This window comes from Aquila chrysaetos, chromosome 6 (genome assembly GCF_900496995.4).
Source record: "Aquila chrysaetos chrysaetos chromosome 6, bAquChr1.4, whole genome shotgun sequence".
Classification (NCBI taxonomy): Eukaryota; Metazoa; Chordata; class Aves; order Accipitriformes; family Accipitridae; genus Aquila; species Aquila chrysaetos.
The window spans coordinates 23,621,857-23,644,205 of record NC_044009.1 but is presented as its reverse complement, the minus strand read 5'-3'; the positions used below and the strand labels follow the sequence as shown (position 1 = coordinate 23,644,205).

The window sequence follows — 22,349 nt, the reverse complement described above, 5'->3', positions numbered from 1 at the left end:
GAAAATAAAAGCTTACAGATGTTTCATTAAAGAAAGTGCCCATCACTGGCAAGGCTTAATTTTTCACATGAGAAAGGAAGATGTGTAGTTCTAATATTTAACTGAACAGAGAGATTCAAATGCTTCACATGTCTGGTTTTAAGAGACAATTCAGCTACTTCAACAGCCAGCTTATATTTGTATTCAGTATTATTTAGAGAATTACATCAACAAACAAAAATGTTAAGATACAATGTATTTTTAATTAATTGGTTCACTGCAGATTCTTCTGTATGGTACCAAACAAAACTACATGCAAGGAAAACAGAGCTGAGAGAAGGAACATTTTCATATTATGGCAGACAGGTAATTACACACAAACTGTGTGCATGTGTCAGGCTAACATCAGAAGTCAACTACTTAGATTTATTACGAAATCTACAAAGACTTTAAGCAGGAAACAATTCCCCTCTGTCCAACCTCTTCCAGAGACTAACTCAAATTTAATATTTTTTTTCATATGCTTAAAGAGGTCTTTATTACATAGCTCTTGTGAGGAGGATTCATTCTTCACACCAGTCTAGTGCCTAAAGCTTCAGCCATTCAGCCACAGAGGAAAATTAGGAAGGAAAAAAGTTTATCCGCAATTATATTATCAGCATTCTTGCACCTCACTAGCATTTCTTGTGCTTCCAAAGCAGTAAATTATTGAAATAACCTTTTCTGCTACAGATCTCTTATCTTTTCATCTATGAACCCATACTATAGCATACCTTCTTCTATTTTCATCCACTATTCATCTGTATGACACAACAGATTTCAACACTTTTAATTCTACTGCACTTTTTCATTAATACAGTTTGAAATCTGCACCTAGTTAGCATCTTTCTCCCCCCGTAAAGAAACTATAGGTCAGTGTTCACGGTCCATTCATTACGGTTTTAACACAGCAATAGTGTAAGGTTTGGCAACTAGCGTATTTTAGTTCAGGAATTTAATAACACTACATCCTCATTTTTTGAACTTGAATGCTAGAAGTTCCAACTGTCCAAAGATGACCTAAAATGTTGTCTCCTAATTCCAAAGTCACTAATATTAAGACCATAATCATCCTGCTCTCTCTCACAGAACAAGCCTGAAGAAAATTTACAAGGCTCACCATTAGCAAAAATAACAGCTATTACAAATAGGAAAGGAATGGAAATCAGTTGGTTACAAGAAAAAAATAGCCACAACTACCTTAAAGTTTTGTCATAGTATGTATAGCTTAAAATTCACCAAACTGCACTGAGAAATTGGCAATATCTGAGTAAATCCACTTTTATTCTCAGATAGTAGCCCACTGGATTCCCTCACGCTAAACTTACTACGTGAGGTGTGAAAAATTAACAGCTTCAGAAAAGGTTAACAGAAAACATTCTTAGGGTTTCATGTGCTCGTTCAAATGTCCTTTGTGTCTAGGAGTTTCTTAAAATCTACAGGGAAAGCAGGGCTCAGAGTAATTTTATATATACTAGTATTAGACACCAAAACATTCCAGCAACATAATTGGATAATGCTAAGTCTCAAATTACCTCTTCTTTCTCCTACATAGGCAGAACAGGCACTTGGACAACATTTGACAGAAGAGAGAAAAAAAGTGAAAAAACACAAAGGAAATACACGAAGATGAAAAAAGGAAATAAGAGTAATGAAATTTCAGCAATGTGTTCATGTCTCTACACTTTGTTTTTTCTTGCAATAAAAAACCAAGGATACTCACTGTAGAAAGAAAAGGAAAAAAAAAGGTTACATAGGGAATGTTATAGTTTACTGCTGCTTCTAAGAAATGCAGTGAAAGCATGTCAGAGACACCTGGATTTGGTACTTTAGATATAGATACAGCTAAAGATTAAAAATTCACTTTCATCTAAAATAAGGAACATCCACTATGTGCCTACCAAATAAGCACCACATCTTTGCTGAACCATTAAAATATATTCACATACTTGGGCAATTGTACACACTACCAAAAAAACCTATTTAGTCATTTGTTCAGCTGTCTTAGCTGTTTATTAAACTTCACAGGAGCAGCTCAAACAGGCAAAGAGGATGAGTGGATGATATAAAACAACAGCTATTTGGAATCTGTGGCCTGCTTGGGGTAACAAGTTGAAGAAATTGAGAGGTCAGGAATGATTATAAAAAATTCAGTTTAACTAAGCAGAATTCAAACAGCAGTAAGTTAAAACACTCCAAAATATATTTCAAATTAAAATGTTTTTTCTTTTGAACTATTGGTATAGAATTGAAACAGAGCAGTTAACAGTGGTAAGAAATTAATAAATGCATTTCTAAACCTTCTGAAAACAAAATTTCATGAAAAATATGGTATCTAATAGTTGTATGTTTTGCAATAAAATCACCACCTTTCACAACTTTTCTCTGTAACTGTAGTTTTAATAAGTACATTGCTTTCACAACCAACTTTCAATTATGAGATGTCTCAAAAAAACATCAGCTTGGGATCGTAATGAAAGAAACCCAAAATGGTGAAGTGGACAACAATGGACAGAAGCCAGCAAACCAGATATCTGTTCCTCTTTGCTGGTGGCATGCTAAGCAACAGCGAGATACTTCATCTCACTATCGTCCTCCTTCCATCCATTGTCTATATAGTTTTAAGTACTCTGATGCTTTTTCTCATTACAATCACAGTTAGGCCTCAATGGATTTTTTTTTTCTTTTTTTCTTTTAAACATCTGTACTGCAATAATCAGTGGTGTGCGCAGCACAAGTTCTCAAAACACAACTGGTGTCTCAGAACAGAAAATCCAGGGAATGAGACTTGTCTCCAGCTCCCAACAACATTTATGGCAACTTAGACAATTGCTCAGAGGGAAAAAGCAGCTATTTTTAACTATCTTGCTTAGTGGCTGCACTTGAGGGAGGCTCCCATTTCCTTTCTTCATCTTATGTAGCCATAACTACTATTTCCTTTTCCCTCAGCTGCTTTTACAAAATACGTGAGCTTGCAGCTTGCAACAATGCACTGTCTTCAATACTGTCACAGGTTCAAAGCGAAAGCTGAATACTGCTTCCAAACCAACTTCTGCCCTGAAGGGCAGCAGGCAACTTTACCTTTGAATGCATCTATTTCTGTTCCATACAAAAATAGCAAGCCTGAATTAGGTAAGGCGCTGAACATGAACCAGCAGGCCAGGCAGGGGATCCAGTTTTAAGCTGCTGGTGTTTAATGCTGCTGGTGCTCCCACTAGTAAGTGCAAAGGGGATGCAGCTCTCACACAAATGTATTTTGATTGTGCTGCTTAAGCACCACTACTTGGTGTGATCATTTGCACTTGAGACAATTTAACTCAAGCGCGGGAATCTGTAGAGACCGACAGCACTGTATGATTTGTCAGCTCCTGATGACCAAAAGCAAATATTAGGTGGATCATTAAAGAGGAATTTAAGAGCTTCTCTTTAGGACTATCACTGCTAAAGACCTAGTTAACTCTGACTCTAGTTTAATTCTGTTTATTTTAAAGCTATGAGAGGTTTATTATCATATGCTAAAACAAGTCTTCTGCACTCCTTAACAGAACTGGATAAATGCTACCATATGGCAGGTATGGGACAGGAGAGAAGAACTCTTATCTTCTTCCTCAAACGGAGACATTTGAGACGAGGACAGTCTTTGTATTCACATTTGTATACATTTGGTGAATAAAAACCGGAAGGATAGGAAGGGCAGAGCAAGCAAAGGCTACAGTGGTTCTAAGCTAACTTCCAAAGCCTGATCTCATCAGTCTTGCACAATACAACTCTAAAAACAAAGACAAGAATTCAAAATGCTAGCAAAACTACAAGGAAAGGTATCCGCTACCACACTAATGACTAGATACAGATCTCCAAGAGAGCATGATGACTTTCTTTTTCAACTGTCACACCCTCCCTCCCCTGCCATGCAGTAGTTGACAACATTGAGAATAATTTTGGTTTTCTTCTACACATAGTGAAAAAATACATTACCAGCTTGCCTTTCAAAAGTCCTGGAACCCTCTAATAAAATGCACTATAGGAGAAATAGTTTGGAAATATGTGGCATAGAACCTGTACATTCCCCAAGGACTAGAATAGCCCTTTACACAATTTTACCCTAACTGCCCCCCTCCTCAAATCCTAACCAAAGCTTCATATAATTCTTCCAAAAGCATTATTTAAACATATATCTGAAATCGCTTCCTTAATTACTCAAGCTCATGCATGTTTAAAAGAAGTGTAGTAGATGAGCCACCTCTCATGGGCTATACTGAGACAAGTTTATGTAGGCAATGACTGTCCTATACTGCCTCTAATCTCACCCCACTGCATTTGCCCCAGAACAAATTATACATTCACAGAGGATCTGTCATCTGTCAATCAAGATTCTCAGAGTTTGTGTTCTGCAAGACAAAAAAAGTAGAAAAATAAAAGAGTCCCACTTTTAGAAAGCATACCAGAAGAGTCAGGAAAGCTAAACATTCCTTTAGGGAAGAATAAAGTTCAGTCTTTTGCACTTCCTTTATGCATCCCAGTTGATCTGAACACTTATCAAAGATCTCTTTTTAGTTACATGACACAACTCATTTCTTTTCATTAAAGCAAAGAAATGCATAAAACAGCAATGTTCAAGTTGAAATAAAAATGCCTTTTTAAAATAACTGAAAAAAGGGGAATAAGTGAAAATGAAAAAGGGAGAGTATCAAGAAAGAAGCACACATGAAGAACCACCTCCAAACTGGGGGATATAGTATCCAAGGGGAAGAGAGAAGCAGGAAGGTCTGCAACTGCCAAAGTCTATTCTCTGCAAGAACTTGAAATTACTCCATTTTCCATCAAATGAGGCAGAGATCCTGCAGGGAAAAATACTTTATAAAAACTGTCACAATTATGTACAAAGCAGCTGAATTAAGGTCAGACAGACAGTTATAATAATGACATTTTTTGGTTTTATATGACTGATTTCATGTTTGTTTTCAACGCTCTGCTTTTAGGTAACTTTTTAGGTGACTTTTGCTGGTGAAAACAAAACTATAGAATTATGCTCATCCTCTGCTAAATACATTTGCAGCTTCCCTTCTTTAAGTGCTCCACTTGGATCTTAAACTGCGGAAGGATTATCATCTCCTACTCAAGCAGAACAATTGGCGAGGGAGAAGCAATGATGTCCACAAAGTCAGATAAGATAAAATACAAAATTACAGTGGGAATTTAGTTACTTTACCCTGCAGCAACTTTGCATGTGGACGCTCACAACTTCCTTCCAAGAGCCATCTTACACTTACTGCAGGTTAGGAGCACGCACACAGGCAATCAAAGCAAAGCAGTTGGCAAACTATTTAGTTTCTATCTGAACTGATCATGTTCCTTTGCATGTCTTTGCTCATGACTTCCTAACATTTATCCTCAAGCTGTCAAGGTGTATCTCACTGCTTGTGCCTCTTATGCTATCAGGGGCATCTGCTACTCACTGTTTGTCCTCAGATCACCAAGAAAACTTGAAAATACCTTTCCACACTTTCCTCAATAGCTCCACCATTTTTCCCCTCAGCAGTCCTCCCCAACCAATTCTGGTACTGTCTACGTAGAAATCAAGCTAACAAATCCACCAGAACTAATAAAACTGGGCTCAACTTGTGCTACATCACATTTTACCTTTGAATTTTTATATGCCTTAGAAGTAGACACATGCCCTCTAAAAAAAAAAAAAAAGAAGAAAAAAGAAAAGCAGCCCTTTCCTTGGAAACCTGGTTTGAAAAAGTCAAAGCCCACTCTACTACTCCTCAATTAAAGGAGGGAAATGAGCCTCTAATAGTGTTTCTTAATACTTTTTGCAATAAAAGTGTACTTCAAACTTCCTCCCACCTCAACTAGATAACAAGCTTTTCCTTCAGTCAAATGTAATTAACTGTCCAGCACTTCATTAAACCATCTTTCAAAAAGCACCACCCCTATGAAACGAGAAGAAACCAACATTCTGCAATCCAGGCAGCATCCTTTCAAGTCAAGACCCTTAACTCTAGGAAGAGTATTGCTGGTGATCACACGGAGCTCTTGACTTGCCTTTCTGTGTGCCCACCACAGCACATACTTTAGCTGCAAGGTCACTTTTGAGAAGGTGACTAGCCCTCCTTGTTTGTTACAGGATGAATGATGCTCTGTCTAGACTGAAACTTGATGGAATGCAGTAACCTCTGCACCTCGTATTCCCACACTTCACGGAAGTTAAGCAAGCCCCGCTGTTATCAATTAAGCACTGAAACTAACCGCTTTATGTAATTGCCACAAAGGAATTTACTATGAGATTCCATCGCACACGTCATCCTCATTTGTTATTATATATTTCAGCTAAAAGTAATAACTCTTTGTATGTGGCATTCCTAGATTATTTTAAACTATTTAGTTGCAATTATATGTTGAAAGCACATGTCAGTAACATAAAGGTAAATTGATTACATGCTTATTCTAACCATCCTAAAAAGAATAAAACCAAGGGCGGAGAAGGGTGGGCAAATCTAGGGAAAGAGTCAAGACACAAATACCTTGTCCTGTAATAACACTGATAAACATCCAGCCAGGATGTCTAGTTTTATCTGGAGAAGCAAGAATATTGCAATAGGCTTACTTCTCAGTGTTTCCTCACTAAAATGCCTGATCTCCAAAATCTCTGTCAAGTTCAAAGAATTAACTGTAAATTTGTACATTTTTCAAATTAATAAAGTATTCAGAACATTGGAATACTAAAAAGGCTACGGGGATTACACCAGCATCTTGTATAATAAGCATTTGAAAATAGAATATAACTGTACTGAACTTCATCATCCCAAAGTGATTCTGGTGTTAAGCTTATAGCATGAACACAAAAATATGTGAAAAAAGCAACATTGAGAGGCTCATAACTGGCATCACGTCAGCACAGAAAAGTGACTTACTTAAATTTCCATTTAAATGCAGAACATTCACATAAATTTTCATTTTCCCCTCAGTAATCAGATACAGAAGACAAGTTAGCTGATACAGTAATAAGTTCAGTATTTAGAATTATCTTGATTAACTTCAATTAGAAGCCTGGCTAAAGGCTGTTGACATCTTTAGCTTGGTTATTATTTTGCATTATATGCATGAACGTATTGCAGAAGACTGGAAGTGATATATAACAGCGTCATTAAATATACATCGAATCCTGGTGTCTGAAAACTATGGATTTAAGTACATTTTAAGATTTGAAGTTGGCAGAAAAGATACCACATGCACAACAAATACATGAAACCTGCCACCAACGAGGAGCCATATCTCTTCTTGTTGGTAGTAAAGCAACATTAAAACATAGGTACTATTTGTAAAACTCCACAGCCATTCAATTGTTTAAATTAAGCATTACTTAAGACACTGCACTGATTTTCACAAATATTTAACTACAATTTTATGGAAGATTAATCCTAACCAAATGCAAGGAGGTAAAGTCATAAAAAGGATTGAGATTCTATGCAAATTCTCACTTCCGTTAGTACAACTGTGGATTATTCAGGTTCTTTGTATAAAAATATGCTCAGTAAAGTTCTGCACTATTGCCACATAAAAACGTTTTTTAAAAGTTAAAATTTTAGTTTTCATCTGTTCCTTTACACTCCTACCAGTTCAAACAAAAACCCATTGCTACTATTTTGATGGGTACTGGCTACACACAATGCAGTTCAGACACAATTCTGGGGGACATATTCTGGACTTACTGGCAATTCCAGGTGCTTTCTCACTCAGCTAGTGCAAGCTTCCTTCTGTAACAGGACATATAGGAGTAAGAGTGTAACACACACTGCCCTGTGTGCTACACACAATTCACAATTTTTCCCAACTGGTAGCCCAATTTTTAATGATAACCTTAATTAACTGTGGAGCTTTTTGACTTTTTCCGCCTATCTTCTTCCCTTGTTATTGGATCACCAACTCCATTCACAGTTTTGTTTACACCACGTTAAAAGCCCATTCTTTATTCCTCTGCATGCCTTATTATGTTCTCAGCTCAGCTCTTTTGTTACTAACCCTTCTGCCACCCTTCCAAAATCAGTCGAGAAAATCAAGTTGTTGTCCACAATATCACTCTGACAATATCTGCCTCCTTTTGCAGAACTTCACTTGCTTGAAGATGAAGGACTTCGTTTTGGTGACTGCTTCAAAGGACATTACCTGAATAGTTGCTTTCACATTTAACTCTTCCATTCCTCAGCAGGACCCATTTCAACATCCCTTTTACTACATTCCCTCTTAAACACTCTAGGCTTCCTCAGTGAAGTGACTTCTGCTCAGAATATGCTTGCCAGTCTCATATATTATGGCACTACTTATTATTCAAGTGTCTTAGGGACTCACTGCTTTTTTTCCCTGCACATGGGAAAGGGAAAAGAAAATATTCTTGCATTCTCAAAGTGAAACCATGAAGTTGTTTGAGTTATTATATTATTATTGTATCACTAGTCTTCCTTATTTTACACACCTTCTCCCCATTTCTTAAATTCATTTGCTACATTGTGTCATATTTGGACTGCATATTCCTGTGCCCAAAGGCCACAGCTTCAAGTAGCATTATACAGTCTGCATACAAATTAGTAAAATAATAGTCAGGGGTTTATTTGTTTTGCACACAAACATTCTATTCCACTACTTCTTAAAATAAGGGAAGCTAAATTTGCTGACAGCTTCATTAATGGTACTACTTCTCTGACAGGAAACAATAAAAGCAAAGAAAGTCTCTATTTGCCATTTAAGATATCTAAGTTTGTACTGAAAAATGCGCGAAAAAATATTTACTAGATTCTTAGATAAAACAACATTAAACAACTGTGGCCAAATAATTGTGTTCTGCTGCAACAGCATTAACTACTATAGACTAAATTTAACTAAAACTTAATTAGGCCAGATTCATCTTAGTATGACTAAAAGAGAAATTATTTAACAGGTCCTGGTAGAATCTGGATGTAATTAATAAGTGTAAAGTTTACCAGTCACGCAAAATAAGCTGTTTATAAGGACTTTTTGGAAATCAAGAACACCAAGCAAACAGCTAATTTGCTAATATTAAAATATTAGGGTTTTGCTAATATTAAAATATTATGTTTTAGCAGTGAAGCAGATCGGTATGCTCAAATGTTGGTAACATACTGAGTACGTAAAGATATATACACATAAAGACACACACACACATACATGTATTACAAGTCATCTTCACTGTACCTATGCCATACACACTAGAATCGGGGATTTGCATGTTCTATACAAAAAAGTTTACAGAGAGATCCAAATACTGCAGCAGTGGGCATGAGAAATTATTTACCCTACTGCTTCCACGTCTTTTTTTCACTCATTTAGATTCACGGAGTCATTCATCCCAGCCTGCAAAGCAGAGTAAGAATAGCACAGAACGCTGGAACAAGTTCTTCCACTTCTCAGCCGAGTCCTACTCAAATACCAGCAGCAAGCCCTGCGAGACGAGACAGGAGCGTGCGCCCTGACCCAGCGCTTGTCTCCTGTTACAGCTGGCAGAGCCCAGGCCTGTGTGGGGCTATTTCCATCATGGCAACTGCTCCAGCTACAGCTCCCTGGCCTGGGCCATTACAGCTAGAAGTAAAGGAAAAGAACCTTAAACATGCTAACGTAGGAAACCAACACCGTGGTGGCATCCAGACGAACTTCATTACAGGATTCCTTTTATCCCTCTCTGATTGCAACTGAAATTATTTTAATGCAGAAAGATTGTTCTTGGCCTAAGTGCCTGCTTTGCATATATATGGTGGTGCCACAGTCTAACTAAGAAGATACGTGCTACAATTTTCCTACTACAATCTTAGTTTTCTTCAGCTTACTATATTGGCTCTACCTATCATTCACATCTCAGACAGCTGAATATAATGAAAATTTATATTTAAGAACCGGTAATCATAAGAAAACCTAATCTTCAGCTAAGAAGGTCCCTTGTCTGCAAATAAATACAGAAAAATAACTTCTGGTTTTCAGGTTTTAAACAAATAAAAGGACTGGCAAAGTTCACAGCATACTAGCACATATCTACAGTGTACAGTATGTCCATGTCAAGATTTTTGCAACTTGGAAGGTATAGGGACACAAAGCTGCCCAACTAAACCAGCTTTACTGACTGAAGGATAGCACCAGAAGGAAGGATTAATTTTCAAGTAGGTTCAGCAACAAACTAACTGCAACAGAACCACTCCCTCACCAACAAAAGCAAAACACTTTTTAGCAATGGACAAATAAACATACCCCTGCAAGATCATTTATTTAATACAATCATTGCTATAGAAAATAGCTTGAAGAGTAACATGACCCATTATTTTTCCTGATACATGTTTGTCAAGTCTAACAAATTTCAGAATGGCAAAGGATTGTGGATTAGCTTAAATTCTTGGAAAGCCTAATTAAGATTCTCTAAGATGGATGGTCAGAAGTTTTGTTCCAAGTTTCTGTACCCATGCTGCTTTGGTTGCAGAAAGAAATTTTTTTTATTTTTAACAGGAACCAAGCCAAACTGACTAAGTCTGATAAGGCAAAAGCAAGAGCAGCAGAGCATGTTTACACAGTCATTCTTGTCACTGAACTACGTTAAAGCTTCTCACACCAGGTGAACCTGACCTTTGTGACTTATGCAGAGGGAAATGTACTTCACGCCAAGAATGATCAGCTTGAGAGATGACACTGCCAACGCCCAATACTTTGGTATTAATTAAGTGCTGCATTCTCTAATGTATAAATTAAGGAGCCCAATTACCATACATGACCTACAATTATACTTTCAGTCATCTCAAAAAAAAAAAAAAAAAAAAAAAAAAAAAAAAAAGCCTCTTACCCATATTTTCTTACACCCATTCTGTTTACAACTCAAAATAGAAAAAGTATACATAGTAGAACAAGGAGCATAAATGTATTATCAGCTTTTGGCTAAACATAATAGCAAGAGCTGCTGTGCACCACTGCTAGCATTACCTAGCCCACTTGCTGGAAACAAGTCAGTACAGCAGCTCAGAGGTTCACTATACCACTAGCTGTGTCATTTTCTGCCATTTACTCCAACCCAGAAGGTGACAGACAGTACATGCCTTTCCATTACTCTGGCTTAACACAAATAATAAAACTGTTTTTCATGCACTTCACAGGTTTAAGCAAGTATAATACGTAACAAAAACATTCAAAGGGACCACAGGAAAGGCTAAGTTACAGCACCGTTGAAAAAAAGATCATAAGGAAGTTTAATGTGTGGGATATCCGAACTAAAGCTAAGTGTATGCACAGGATAGTCAATTACATCCAGTTTTGAAAGTGTGAAAAACAATGCATACCATAAACTGCAAGTTACTCATACACACTGTGAAGTCGTAAATGGATGCTAGCCATTCAGTAAAGTGATTTGGGCATTGTTTTGGAAGTCCAGTTAAAAAAATTGCCTACTACATTGTCTCAGGTTAAACACAAGTTGTTCCACAAGCAGCAGACTAATTGCCTATAAACATGCCCTTTCTCCCACACTTCTTACCCAACTCCCACCCCTCCCACAAATGGGATCCCCAGTTCTCCCCCAGATCTCCACGGCATGCCGAGTTAACAGAAGACAAAATATACTGTACTTAGTCCAGAAAGGTGTATGCACCAACACGCTTGCCAGCATCTCTGCACTGACTGGGCAGACAGTTTTAAGCAAAGAGAATTACATGCGCTGAGTTTTGCTCTGCTTTCCCCTTGGGAAAGCTCTACCTAGGAATTGTCTCCTCTATTCTGTTCCTAATTTTCATGAAAACAGTAGCAAATTAATCCCTTGAGACTTTTGGCATCTTTCACATATGGTTGAAATTGGCCATCAGATTCAGAAGTTAATGGTGGAGATGGAAGCGTTTGCAGATAGCAATGACAGTCTTCTGTGTCCATCGTGCCTATTTTTCCCTCCCTTTCTCTCAGAAATAAGAAACAAAAGAGAAAATACAATATACTCAGCAATGCAGAAGGTAGACAGCTTTAGACTTCAAAACAAAAAACATTACTTGATGCAAACCCAAGAAGGCAATTGACAAAACTGACACACCCCAATGACTTGGGATAAAATGCCATCACCACCCAAAAACCTGGTGGTTTCCAAACTTATGAGACTGAGGGAAAGGGAGGAGGGTAAAGGCATTATCTAAATGACTACGTCTCTCATTCATTCTTACAAGAGCGAACAGATATCTTCAAAACTGCTACCTATAACTGCGCTCTCTTTATCTCCCCCAGCACAAAAACTTCATCCCACCACACAAGTGCAGGCAGTCCTTCTTCAAACAAGTCTGACAAATATAAGACACCATCTCTGTCTTGCTGTCTAATATGCCTTGGTTCTCATTCCACTGTAAACCAGACTGAATCCTTGATCCTTTCAAATCTCTCCTGTCCTGCTAGACTTTCTTCGTCCTGGTCACACACCCAGACTGACCTCTCCTATCAGATTCCACTCCTGCTACTCAGCCCAGCTCTGCAATTAACAGACACCCCTCAAGTTAGGAGGGCACCATCAGAAATGGAAATTTTAGGAAGAGCCTAAGTTTTCAAAAGCAGTTTAAAATTGCAAAAATTTCATTTTAAAACACTGATAGTCAACTCAAGCTTCCCGTGGCAAATTACCGTAGCCAAGTTTGGGACATTAAGCTTCAACATACGAACTTACCAAGACTGATGTTCCCTGGCAATGATGTTCCTCTGTGTGTACTCCATGCTGTATGTTCAGATGGATTGCCACATATTAATCAAGGCATATCTTAAACAATCTTGCATTAGAACAGAAGGGGAAAACACTGCTCCTGTTGCATTATGAAAAACATGATAATTAAGCCCTGTAACAGGACAGGCTACCTAGACAGGCTGTGAAATCCCTCTTCACTGGAGATTTTAGAGATGTTAGACAAACACTGTTATCTGTACTTATGCAACCAGACCATGGAGGAAACAGAATTCACTTCCAGCCTTACACTTCTGTGAACTTAACTTCCAAAGAAAGAAAAAAAAAAACCCACCAACAAACAAACAACCCACAGAAAATCAGTTTGAGTACTGAAATGTCAGTGTTTTTGAGAACAGTTCTTCTATTTCACTTATTTTTAAATTCAAATTCAAGCAGTGAGCAGTTCCACTAAGTCTATAGGCTTAATAAAATTAATACTTAAAACTGCCTGTAAGCTATGCACAGATTCCTGTCCTCCCCAACATAAAGCATCACCAAGCCTGCTTTATTCAGGGCATAAACATTTTGTTCTGAATGAAACTTTACACACCGCTTACACACAGCCCTGGCTGGTAAAGTTAGATTCTTCTCAGAAAATGACAGCACATGCTCATGGAGCAGACAGACTGAGTCCAAACACAAGATAACTCCAGTGACAGTAAGCCATGCTCTCCATTGTGAGGAATAAAACATTTCTGAAGAACCTAACATACCAACTTTCTCGTCCCTCTGGTCAGAAAGGCAGAGGAAGGTGGTATCTGCCAAGGAAACAATGCCACTGACTATACAGGGTACTAAGAAATAATGGAATATAAAAAGGCAGGGGGGACAATGATGTAAAAGTCAACAAACAAATGATTTTTTTAGAGAAGTTCGTAGTATATGCTAGAGAGGTGTCATCAAAACAACCACTTTATATACAGTTCACCGTAAGGATAACTACAAGAAATACAGTTATGCTTCCCTCTTTGTCCAGGGTGAAGCGAGGTTTGCCTTCCTTCATTAGAGAAGGATAGGCAGAGAATCTAGCCAACCTTTTACATGTGGTTCCTTTGAGGGTAGAACTATTCACACTGAAGCAAGGTATCTGTGTAATGTCTCAGGGCTTGAAATTTGGGCTCCTTGGCCATCAGATGAGTGCAGCTTCCATTTCCTCACAGGCTATGCCTACACTGCACAGTGCAGTACAGAAGTACTGAAGTTTGCTTGGAAACTGGAAGCAGCTTATATGAGATATCACAGAGGTTCATACAGGCTGATCTACCTAATGGAAGAAAGGCTCTTCTCAGCAGGGTGAATGGCTCAGTGCAGCATCCTGAGCTTTCACAGCTACACTATTTCTTCACACAACTAGACAGTTAATGAAGCCCTAGTCTGGCATACACGCTGCACTTGTTCGTGTAGTCATCCATCAAGCGTACCAGTCGTGCCCCCCAAGCAAACAGTCTGTTTCCATCTGCTAGGCTAATATTTCTGAGACAGCTCCCAAGCCAAACAGAAAAATAAATTTAATTTTTAGATGACATCTGAATGAGCCATAAACAATGGGTATAGCTCAAATAAAGAAGTAGACATTGGGGTGCAGATAGGTTTAAAAAAACCTGTTTAATATGCAAGATACATAGAGTCAGTTACTAATTCAAAACGCTGAATTAGAAGAACTGAGCTGAATAGCCAAAGGAGGCTCTTCCTCATGTCAAACAACTGATATTTCAAATAAATTATGTTTAGACACTAAAGTAACTTTAACTGGCAAGACAGAATTGGATAAAGATGCTTCAGTTCACTCATTTTAATTAATAATTAAAATGATCATTAAAAAAAAATACTTCAATCTCTATCCAAATTCTGTTCACAGTGAAAATTTTGCAGCCCTGTTGAACCGCACAGATACAGACTTATGGAAAGATTCCCAAAGATAAAAGGATATTCTGTTTGCTTTAATTTTCACTTCATACTTTCCGCAAATAATTTACACATTAGACAATGGAATGCTGTCTACCCTGGATACGTATAAAGAAGGAAGAGTGGTTTAGTATTGCATATCACAGACAGCAAGCAAGTGAAACGAGGAAAGATTGTATCTTTAATATCAAGTCCATGTGAACACCCAAATAAAATTCTTTAGCAATACTGGGGAACAGCTCAAAGGTTCACCAACCACCTCTTCAGGCACAACCCTCACAACTAACACATCCAAATCCTCTAAAATATATGGGCATATAAATATGTCTCAGTTCTAAACAAAAGATTTAGAAAGAGGTATTTCAAGTCATTTCAGAAATAAAGAACAAAATGGCACAAACCATTTTTTTCCAATATAACTTCTTAAACCCCTCAAATTTTTACCTAAGACTAGTATCGGTAAATTGTCCTTACTGTAGCATTTCTCTTTACAAGGACTAATATATGATTTAAATACAAATTTACCAGACACCTGTGCAGAACTGGATTTTATGGAGCAAGCCGGTAGTATTTTCCCCCGAGTAATCAGCAAATAATTCTGCCTCTAGAGCTAGTTCTTTATTGTATCTTCAATTACAAAGGTGAAGGAAGAGCCACCTTCATTCTTCATTCATATTCCAGATGACGAGTGAAACTGTCATCTACAACGCCACTGTAAGATTTTTTTTGTTGTCTCCTTTATGCATCTTCACATCTTTCCTTTCCTGCCCATACTAAGCCCAGGTCTTTGTGGAGCTCTCCCCAAGGAGGTCCAGATAGTCTCCTCCACACAGAAACTTACAAATCTGTTATGAAAATACTTTCCCTCTGACACCATGATTTTGCATTTAGAAACACTCAGTTCTATACAATGCTGAGCTATAGTATCCATTGGCTAATCAGAAGTAAGAATTAATAGGGATTTTCAAAGCTACAAAGGCAGCGTTTTCACTCTGATGGGAGCATACAATTCATACTTTGGGGGAGGGGAAGAGAAGAAAGAGTGTTGGCTCTTTCATGAACATAAAAGGGCAGAATTACACATAAGTGTAGCTTCCCCATGTATAGACTTTTTTTTTCCTGAAATGCAGTGTGAACTTAAAACCAACTATTAGTTACTTTAACTAAAACTCAAATCATCCATGTAATTACTTTTACAGAGGATTATGACCAAGGTTTTTTTAAAATGTGGATTGTTGAAATTTCACAATTAAGAAATAAATCACAATGGGAAAATAGGTTCCTATTCACAAAACAACCAAACAAGCTAGCATCATTAATACCCTTTTAACAAGGCAAAACCAGAACTGAAATACTGGGAATGCTGTTGCCAGGTCAATATTGAGGTGAATTGGCAAAACCATGCAAATGGGCTTGTACTGCACCTGCCCAGCCCTTGGCCTGGTTCAAATCCATACTCGCTCCTTCAGTAACCCTTCTCTCTCATCAGGGCAGAAGAATTACAATTCCACTGAAGCTTTCACAATAGGGAAAAAAAAGCCTATGTTTTTTAAAAATTATATTTGAAAGAAAAGTTGAGAGCTAGGCATTCTTGATTCATATGTGCTTTAATACCAGGACTTTTGACCTTCAGAAGTCCCTTCTTCCAGAAAAAAAAGAAGAAAAAAGAAAAGAAAAACACTCCTCAAACTACCACAGAGAGACGCTGCAGACATCAATCTAAAATAATGGCAGTCAAAGGTCAGGATGATATAGACAACATCAATCTTTTCATTTAAATATTTTCTCAAAAGAGACCTCTTAAAAAGCAGAAGCAAGAAAATCAGGGACTATCCAGTCAGAGTGATGAAGAAACTCCCTAAACATGTATAATTTCCAGGATTTTCCTAATAATAACACCAAGTATCTTCAACTTTGACAAATAATCCAATTTTAAAACTTCGCTGAAATGTAATATGGAACCTACCATCAGCTTGTTGGGTCATCTTAGCAAGATACAGCAATTTTCTTACAAAGATTCATTTATGAATTATACAGATCAGACTACAAAATAACACTAAAAAAAGCAAGCACTGCAAATTGGATCCCAATTACTAAAAAGACACCAAAGTCCTAGGAGTCTTCCAAAAACGCTGGGAAATGCATACTGCAAGAATTGGTATTAGTGCCTAACAAAGCTGGGTAACACTCAGAATGCTCCAACATGCTGATCTGTCATCATGACAGAAAACCGAAGGATGCCAGACCAACACACACCTCTCTTGCAATGTCACAACCAAACATCCTACATATCTGACACTGAGGTTCCGAGCAAAATTAAAAATAGGTCTAGAGTGTCCAAAAATATGAACAAGGATGCTCTTAGCATATATGCTTGCAACTTCTTGTTAAAAAAAAGAGTACTCTTCAAGATCTTTCAGCATTTGTCAACAGTGTTTTTTGTTACTGTTCTATAATCACAAGTGACAACAGAAGTAGCTAAATTTTTGCTTCAGATCTCTCCTCCAAAAAAAATATATATACATTACATTAAGTCTGTTATAAAACTGCAACACATGTTTAAGGCCCCTAAAAGCACTGACGCTGATAAAATTAAAAATGGCTGTGCCCAAAGATCCCACAGCAAAACAGGCACAGCTCTGCTAACGATTAAAATATATATTAAAAATTCCTGCATTACCTTACAAAGGGCAAGGTATGCAAAACAAAAAGATTATATATTTTTCCAAAACTGAACCAAGTTATTAGACAAGAGATGCAGATCTAGGCAAAGCATACGTCTTGAATGCAGGTCGAGTTCATTTACACAATAAAGCAGATTTTATTCTCCGAAACACCTAACGTATCGGGATTTCAAAACTTTATCGGGCTTCGCCGCTGAAATAGATGCAGACCACTTTTTAAGGAGACACAGATGTGCCCAAATACCAGCGGACCCCACCCCCCTTCCCTCTGCCAAAATGGCTAGTTCGTTACACCCACTGGCTACTTACCAGCCGCAGTGCTGAGCAGCAGGGTGGCACTGGAGAGCAAGAGCACCAGCACAAGGTGCTGCAGTGAGGCAGTCATACCTGGGGAAGCCAAGGATCGAGGCAGAAGGAGGGAAGAAAAAAAAAAAAAAAAGAAAAGGCGAAAAAAACCCCGCCGAGAGGAATTTCCTCCTTCTTTCGCACAGCCTTCCTCAACTGTCTCGGTTTACAATCCCGTGTGGAAAGGCAAATGGCAGATGAGAGGAGCCGTCTTCGCTCTTACTCCATTACACCCGCCCGCCTTCATGCCTCGGGAGTCGGCACCGCTCCGCGGACGCTGGGGAAGCGCCTGCTTCTGCCTCCCAGCCCCGAGGCATCTCCCCCCGCCGAGGAACGGCGGCACGCTCCCCACCGAGCTGGGAACCGAGCTTATTTCCCACGCAGCTTCACAATATCGAAGAAAGAGCCCGGTTGAGAAGGAAACATAATCCAGACGCGAGCCCGCGCCTACAGCAATGTCAGTCAGGGCAGCCCCCGTAGGCTGACCGAGGCGCGGAGAGCAAGCTCTACGGGCTTACGGCAGAGCCGCGTCCCATCCCGTTAAAGGTCTCTGTCTTCTCGCTGCCTCACACGCCCGGGAAGGCGGCGGCGATCCCCTCAGTCCCTCCGCGGAGAGGCGCGACCCCCTCTGCTCTCACGGCGAGGGCTGCGGCTGCATCTCGGCCCATCTGTCTCCCCCGCCGGGCGGGCTCCACCGCGCACCCCCGGCCCCCCGCCCCCCACCACAGAAGCGACGCCACCCCCGGCCACCCCGACAAAGGTGGGGCCCGGAGCGCGGGGCGGCGGGAGGCGAGGCCCCTCCTCGGCGGCTCCAGCTGCGAAGGCAGCCGGCTCCCCTCCGCGGACGAGAGCGCGGCGGAGGCCCTTCCCCGCGCCGGGGGAACGCGGTCCCCCTCCTCCACCTCCCTCCCCGGCTTTCCACAGCGCCAAACAAGCCCCCGGCCCGGCCTCCTCCCTCAGGTCTCCGCTCGCGGCCGGCGGCCGAGCGAGGCGCAGCTCGCCCGGGGAACGGCTCAGCCCCTCCGCGCTGCCAGCGCCTTCCCCCCCCCCGCCCGCCCCGCGCCGGGCTCGCCGGCGAGGGGCAGCTCCGCGCCGCTCCGCCTCCTTCCCGTGCCCGCCGCCGGCTGCGGGCGGGAGCCGAGGGCCGGAGGTCCGCCCCCGCCGCGGCTCGCGCCCCCTCCCTCCCGCCCGCCCCAACGGCACCAACGGCTCTCCCGGCTCCAGACACAAAGGGGAGTCGCTCCAACTGCCAGTCTGGGCGCCCGGCCCGCCGCGCCGCGCCACGCCCCCCCGCCGGCCAGGCCACGCCCCGTGCCCGCCGTCAGTGGCGGGGCCGGGCGGCGCCCCGCCCCCTGCCCGCCGCGCCCCGACCATAGAGGTGGGCCTCCAGGTAGGTAGAGAAGGGCCCTATCGGGCAGAGGGCGGGCCAGCGACCCGCCCCGCCATGTTGTGGGAGGTGGCAGCGGCCGCCCCGGTGTCGGCTGGGGCTGGTAAGGCAAAGGGCACCGTCACGAGTAGGAGAGCTGGCGGCAGGGGGTGGCTTTGTGAGGTAGGCCCGGGCCTCGCCCCGCCTGGCGCGGGTGAAGGCTGCGGCGGACCTTCCCGGGAAGGCCGCGGGCGGCCAGCGGCCACCCCCGGGCAGCCGGCGGGAAAAACGTCTGAGAGCCTGTCGGCAGGGAAGCGTGAGCTCAAGACTCACAAAACCGCCTTTAACAAAAAGCCTTTTGCTCGCCCTGAGGTTGCGTCAGCTTTGAACTCCGTGGCCTTCCTTTCAAAAACCCCGAAGCTTCTGCCTTGTCCTCTCCGCCGAGCCCCGCTACAAGCACTGCCGAGGGGACCTGCTTCTGTCTCCCTTAGTCCACCCAGCTCGCGTGGCTTCAGCCACCTCACTCTCCCAAGCAAAACCATTATCTGCCTCTTAAAGAGATTGTTTTGAAATCCCAAAAAGATAAAGTTAGCCCACTGAGCGGTTCGTATGCTTTAACCTTTGCAATATTGCACAGGACCAAGGAGATAATCGAGGCCAGCAGCTGATGGGAGAACTGCGACTGGAATGTAGCGTCTGATGGTCTGGCCTAGCAAGGCTCTTTCAAACCAGTTTTACTGGGTGTAACGTAGAAAAAGGTTCTTAAAAATATCCTGCACACAGAAGGCACCTTCATGTCCGGCCTTCTCCAGAGGGTCGATTATGGGAAGTGCCTTCCTGTGCCTAAATGCCTACACTGGTTTCAAGAACGAGGTGCAAGGAATACATTCAAAAATCCAATCCCACGCCTCAAAATACTAAATGCTACTGCATGAAATGGTGTAGTTGGAAATCAGAATTATGATTTTAATGATAATAAAAGGCTTCTGCATAACTCCAAGCCTCTTCACAAGCCGTAACAGGTGAAATAGATGTAATCCGATTCTTGCATCATCAAGAGAATTATTAAATAAATTCTAATAGGATTTTTATCATTGTGATGCTTTGGCCAGAGACACAGTTTGACATTCCTAGGGTCAAGCTGAGTTTATGTGGCTGATAGTTATAAACATGTTTAAAAAGTTTGTTAAAATATCTTTACTTCCAATCTATGCAGATCTAACATGGATATTGGTGAGAGACAATAAAATACAGAATCCCAGATTGTAATATGTATTGCCACTTTCCAGAACTGCAACCACATGTTAACCACAGTATCCTTCCTGTTATTTGTGGAATGCGATCTGTCAAGAAATAACCTTTACATGAAAAAAAAACAAAAAAAACCCACTCCCCCCTCCCCCCAACCCACCCAACAACAAACAGAATAGTTTTACCTCCAAGGGAGATTAAAAAAAAAACAACACTGAGTATTTTTTGTGGGCCCAAAATCCAGCATTCTGTTCTGGTTCAACAAAGACACCAAATTCTGCAACATACCTTCTGCCCAGCTGTACCTACCAATAAAAGAAGCGAGATCTACTTCGTTCAGAGAAAACAAGAACTTAACTGTGTGGGTTGCACAGCACTTTCACTGTCTAGATGGTAAAAGAAAATTACTGTAATTGTTTATGACGTGTATCAAAACCTGCTCAGCCTGAAGTAAATGACAGAAGTCTTGCTTGTTTTAATGCTTCTAGTTTTGGCTCATTAATTAATACTGGGAGTTCTTCTCCACAAGAAATTGCATGAAACAGATATTCTGCCTTAAAATATTTACTTTAATTTTTTTGCTCCGCAAAATGGACTGGATTTTTGTTCTGTGTTTTCCTAGAAAGAAGGAATAAGATGTGCCGTTTTTAATACAATTATTTCCTCTCAGTTTCGCAAAAACCCAGACCCTGATGAAGAAAACACCCTTGTGAAGGCCATGGGGCTGTGGATCTGCTTCACCTGAGCTTATATGGGGTCCTTCGACTAATCACCCAGACTTGCAATCCCAGCAGTTTGCAAGATTTTTTCCTCCTTCCCTAACCTATTTTGAATTTTGCAAAGGCCCTTCTCCCCAAAGGCCAGGTCCCTCCTAGTCCAGTGTGACTGCGAAGTCTGCAAAGGGCCCCTGGCCACACACCGATACCAGCCTGCAGAGCTGGAGCCACCGCACCCCTGTTTGTCTGGAGCTGGCAGGGCCGAGGAGGGGCTGACCCTTGCTTCACCACACAGATGTAGGAAGTAATCACTGCTGTCTAAGCACAGAAGCAGCTTCCTTTTCCCACGGTGATGGGAGGAAACCAGAGATCTAAACTGTCACACTCAGACTCATTCATTGTTATGTGCTTGGACAAGAACATATTTATAATTCTGTGATATTGTTTTATCTGTAAGCTAGGATTTCGCTAGCCTAATATTCAGCAACATCAAGTAAGACCCACAGAAAAATACTCAGGATAATGAAAACTTGCAGAGCTGCAACACAGTAAATCTGTGGTGCGGGTTCAGGTAAGGGTAGGGGGGAGACAAGAGAAAACTTGTAAAACTTACCAAGATTTGAAAGAAAGTATTGTGACTGAAGCACTGTATTTCCACCAGGAAGAACTTCACCCAATGAAACAACAATCTTGAACTAACAGAGACAAGACTGTTAAAAAATAGAATGAGGAGAAAAGATCTTATGAAGTAGATGTTCTTTTGCAACTGTGTTCGCTGTTCTTGCAGCCAGGCAAGGGAAAGGCTGTGCCAGGAGGGCAGTCATGGGGCAGGGGGCAAGGAGGACAGCGGCAAAGGAGCCGGGGTATGATGATCGCAAGCTCCCCAAGATATCAGTCTGATGTGCACCAAGTCCACGGCAGGGCACATGTGTCTTGCCCTTGCGTGTGGGAGCTTTGAATGACAGAGCCACAGGCAGCACACCGGGGCTGCCCCTATGCTTAAGTGAGACACTGAGATGAGAAATAAGGCTGATACGCATCTCAGATATTTCCCGCTGTCAGTCATACTGATGCAGACGCAAACATGTTGCTATCACTTGCAAATTTATCACTGTACATAAGTGGAATTAAACATGTCCTTGTTAGCAGCATCTCCTTTAAACAACGCACATCTTTATTTTTAATTACCTGGAATATGGAAAACTATTTTCATGCTTCCAAGAGAGTATTCCAATCAGTGGAAAGTAAAACGAACAAAGGATGAAGAAAACCAAAATGAACTACCAAACAATAGCTTTAGCCATATTTCTTTTTAGAAAATGTGA

General features: G+C 41.0%; 1 protein-coding gene across 3 annotated transcripts in view; it reads right to left on the bottom strand.

Moving 5' to 3' along the window:
- The window catches only part of BMPR2 (bone morphogenetic protein receptor type 2), a 112,804-nt gene extending 93,916 nt beyond the window's left edge, over nucleotides 1–18,888 (bottom strand). For 2 of the 3 annotated variants that reach the window (XM_030016670.2, XM_030016671.2), the window contains exon 1: nucleotides 17,656–18,888. In XM_030016670.2, the coding sequence (XP_029872530.1) occupies nucleotides 17,656–17,731 (76 nt within the window). In that variant the 5' untranslated portion in view covers nucleotides 17,732–18,888. The remainder of the gene's footprint in view (nucleotides 1–17,655) is intronic. The other variant, XM_030016669.2, reaches the window with a different exon arrangement.
- Nucleotides 18,889–22,349: the final 3,461 nt, after the last annotated feature.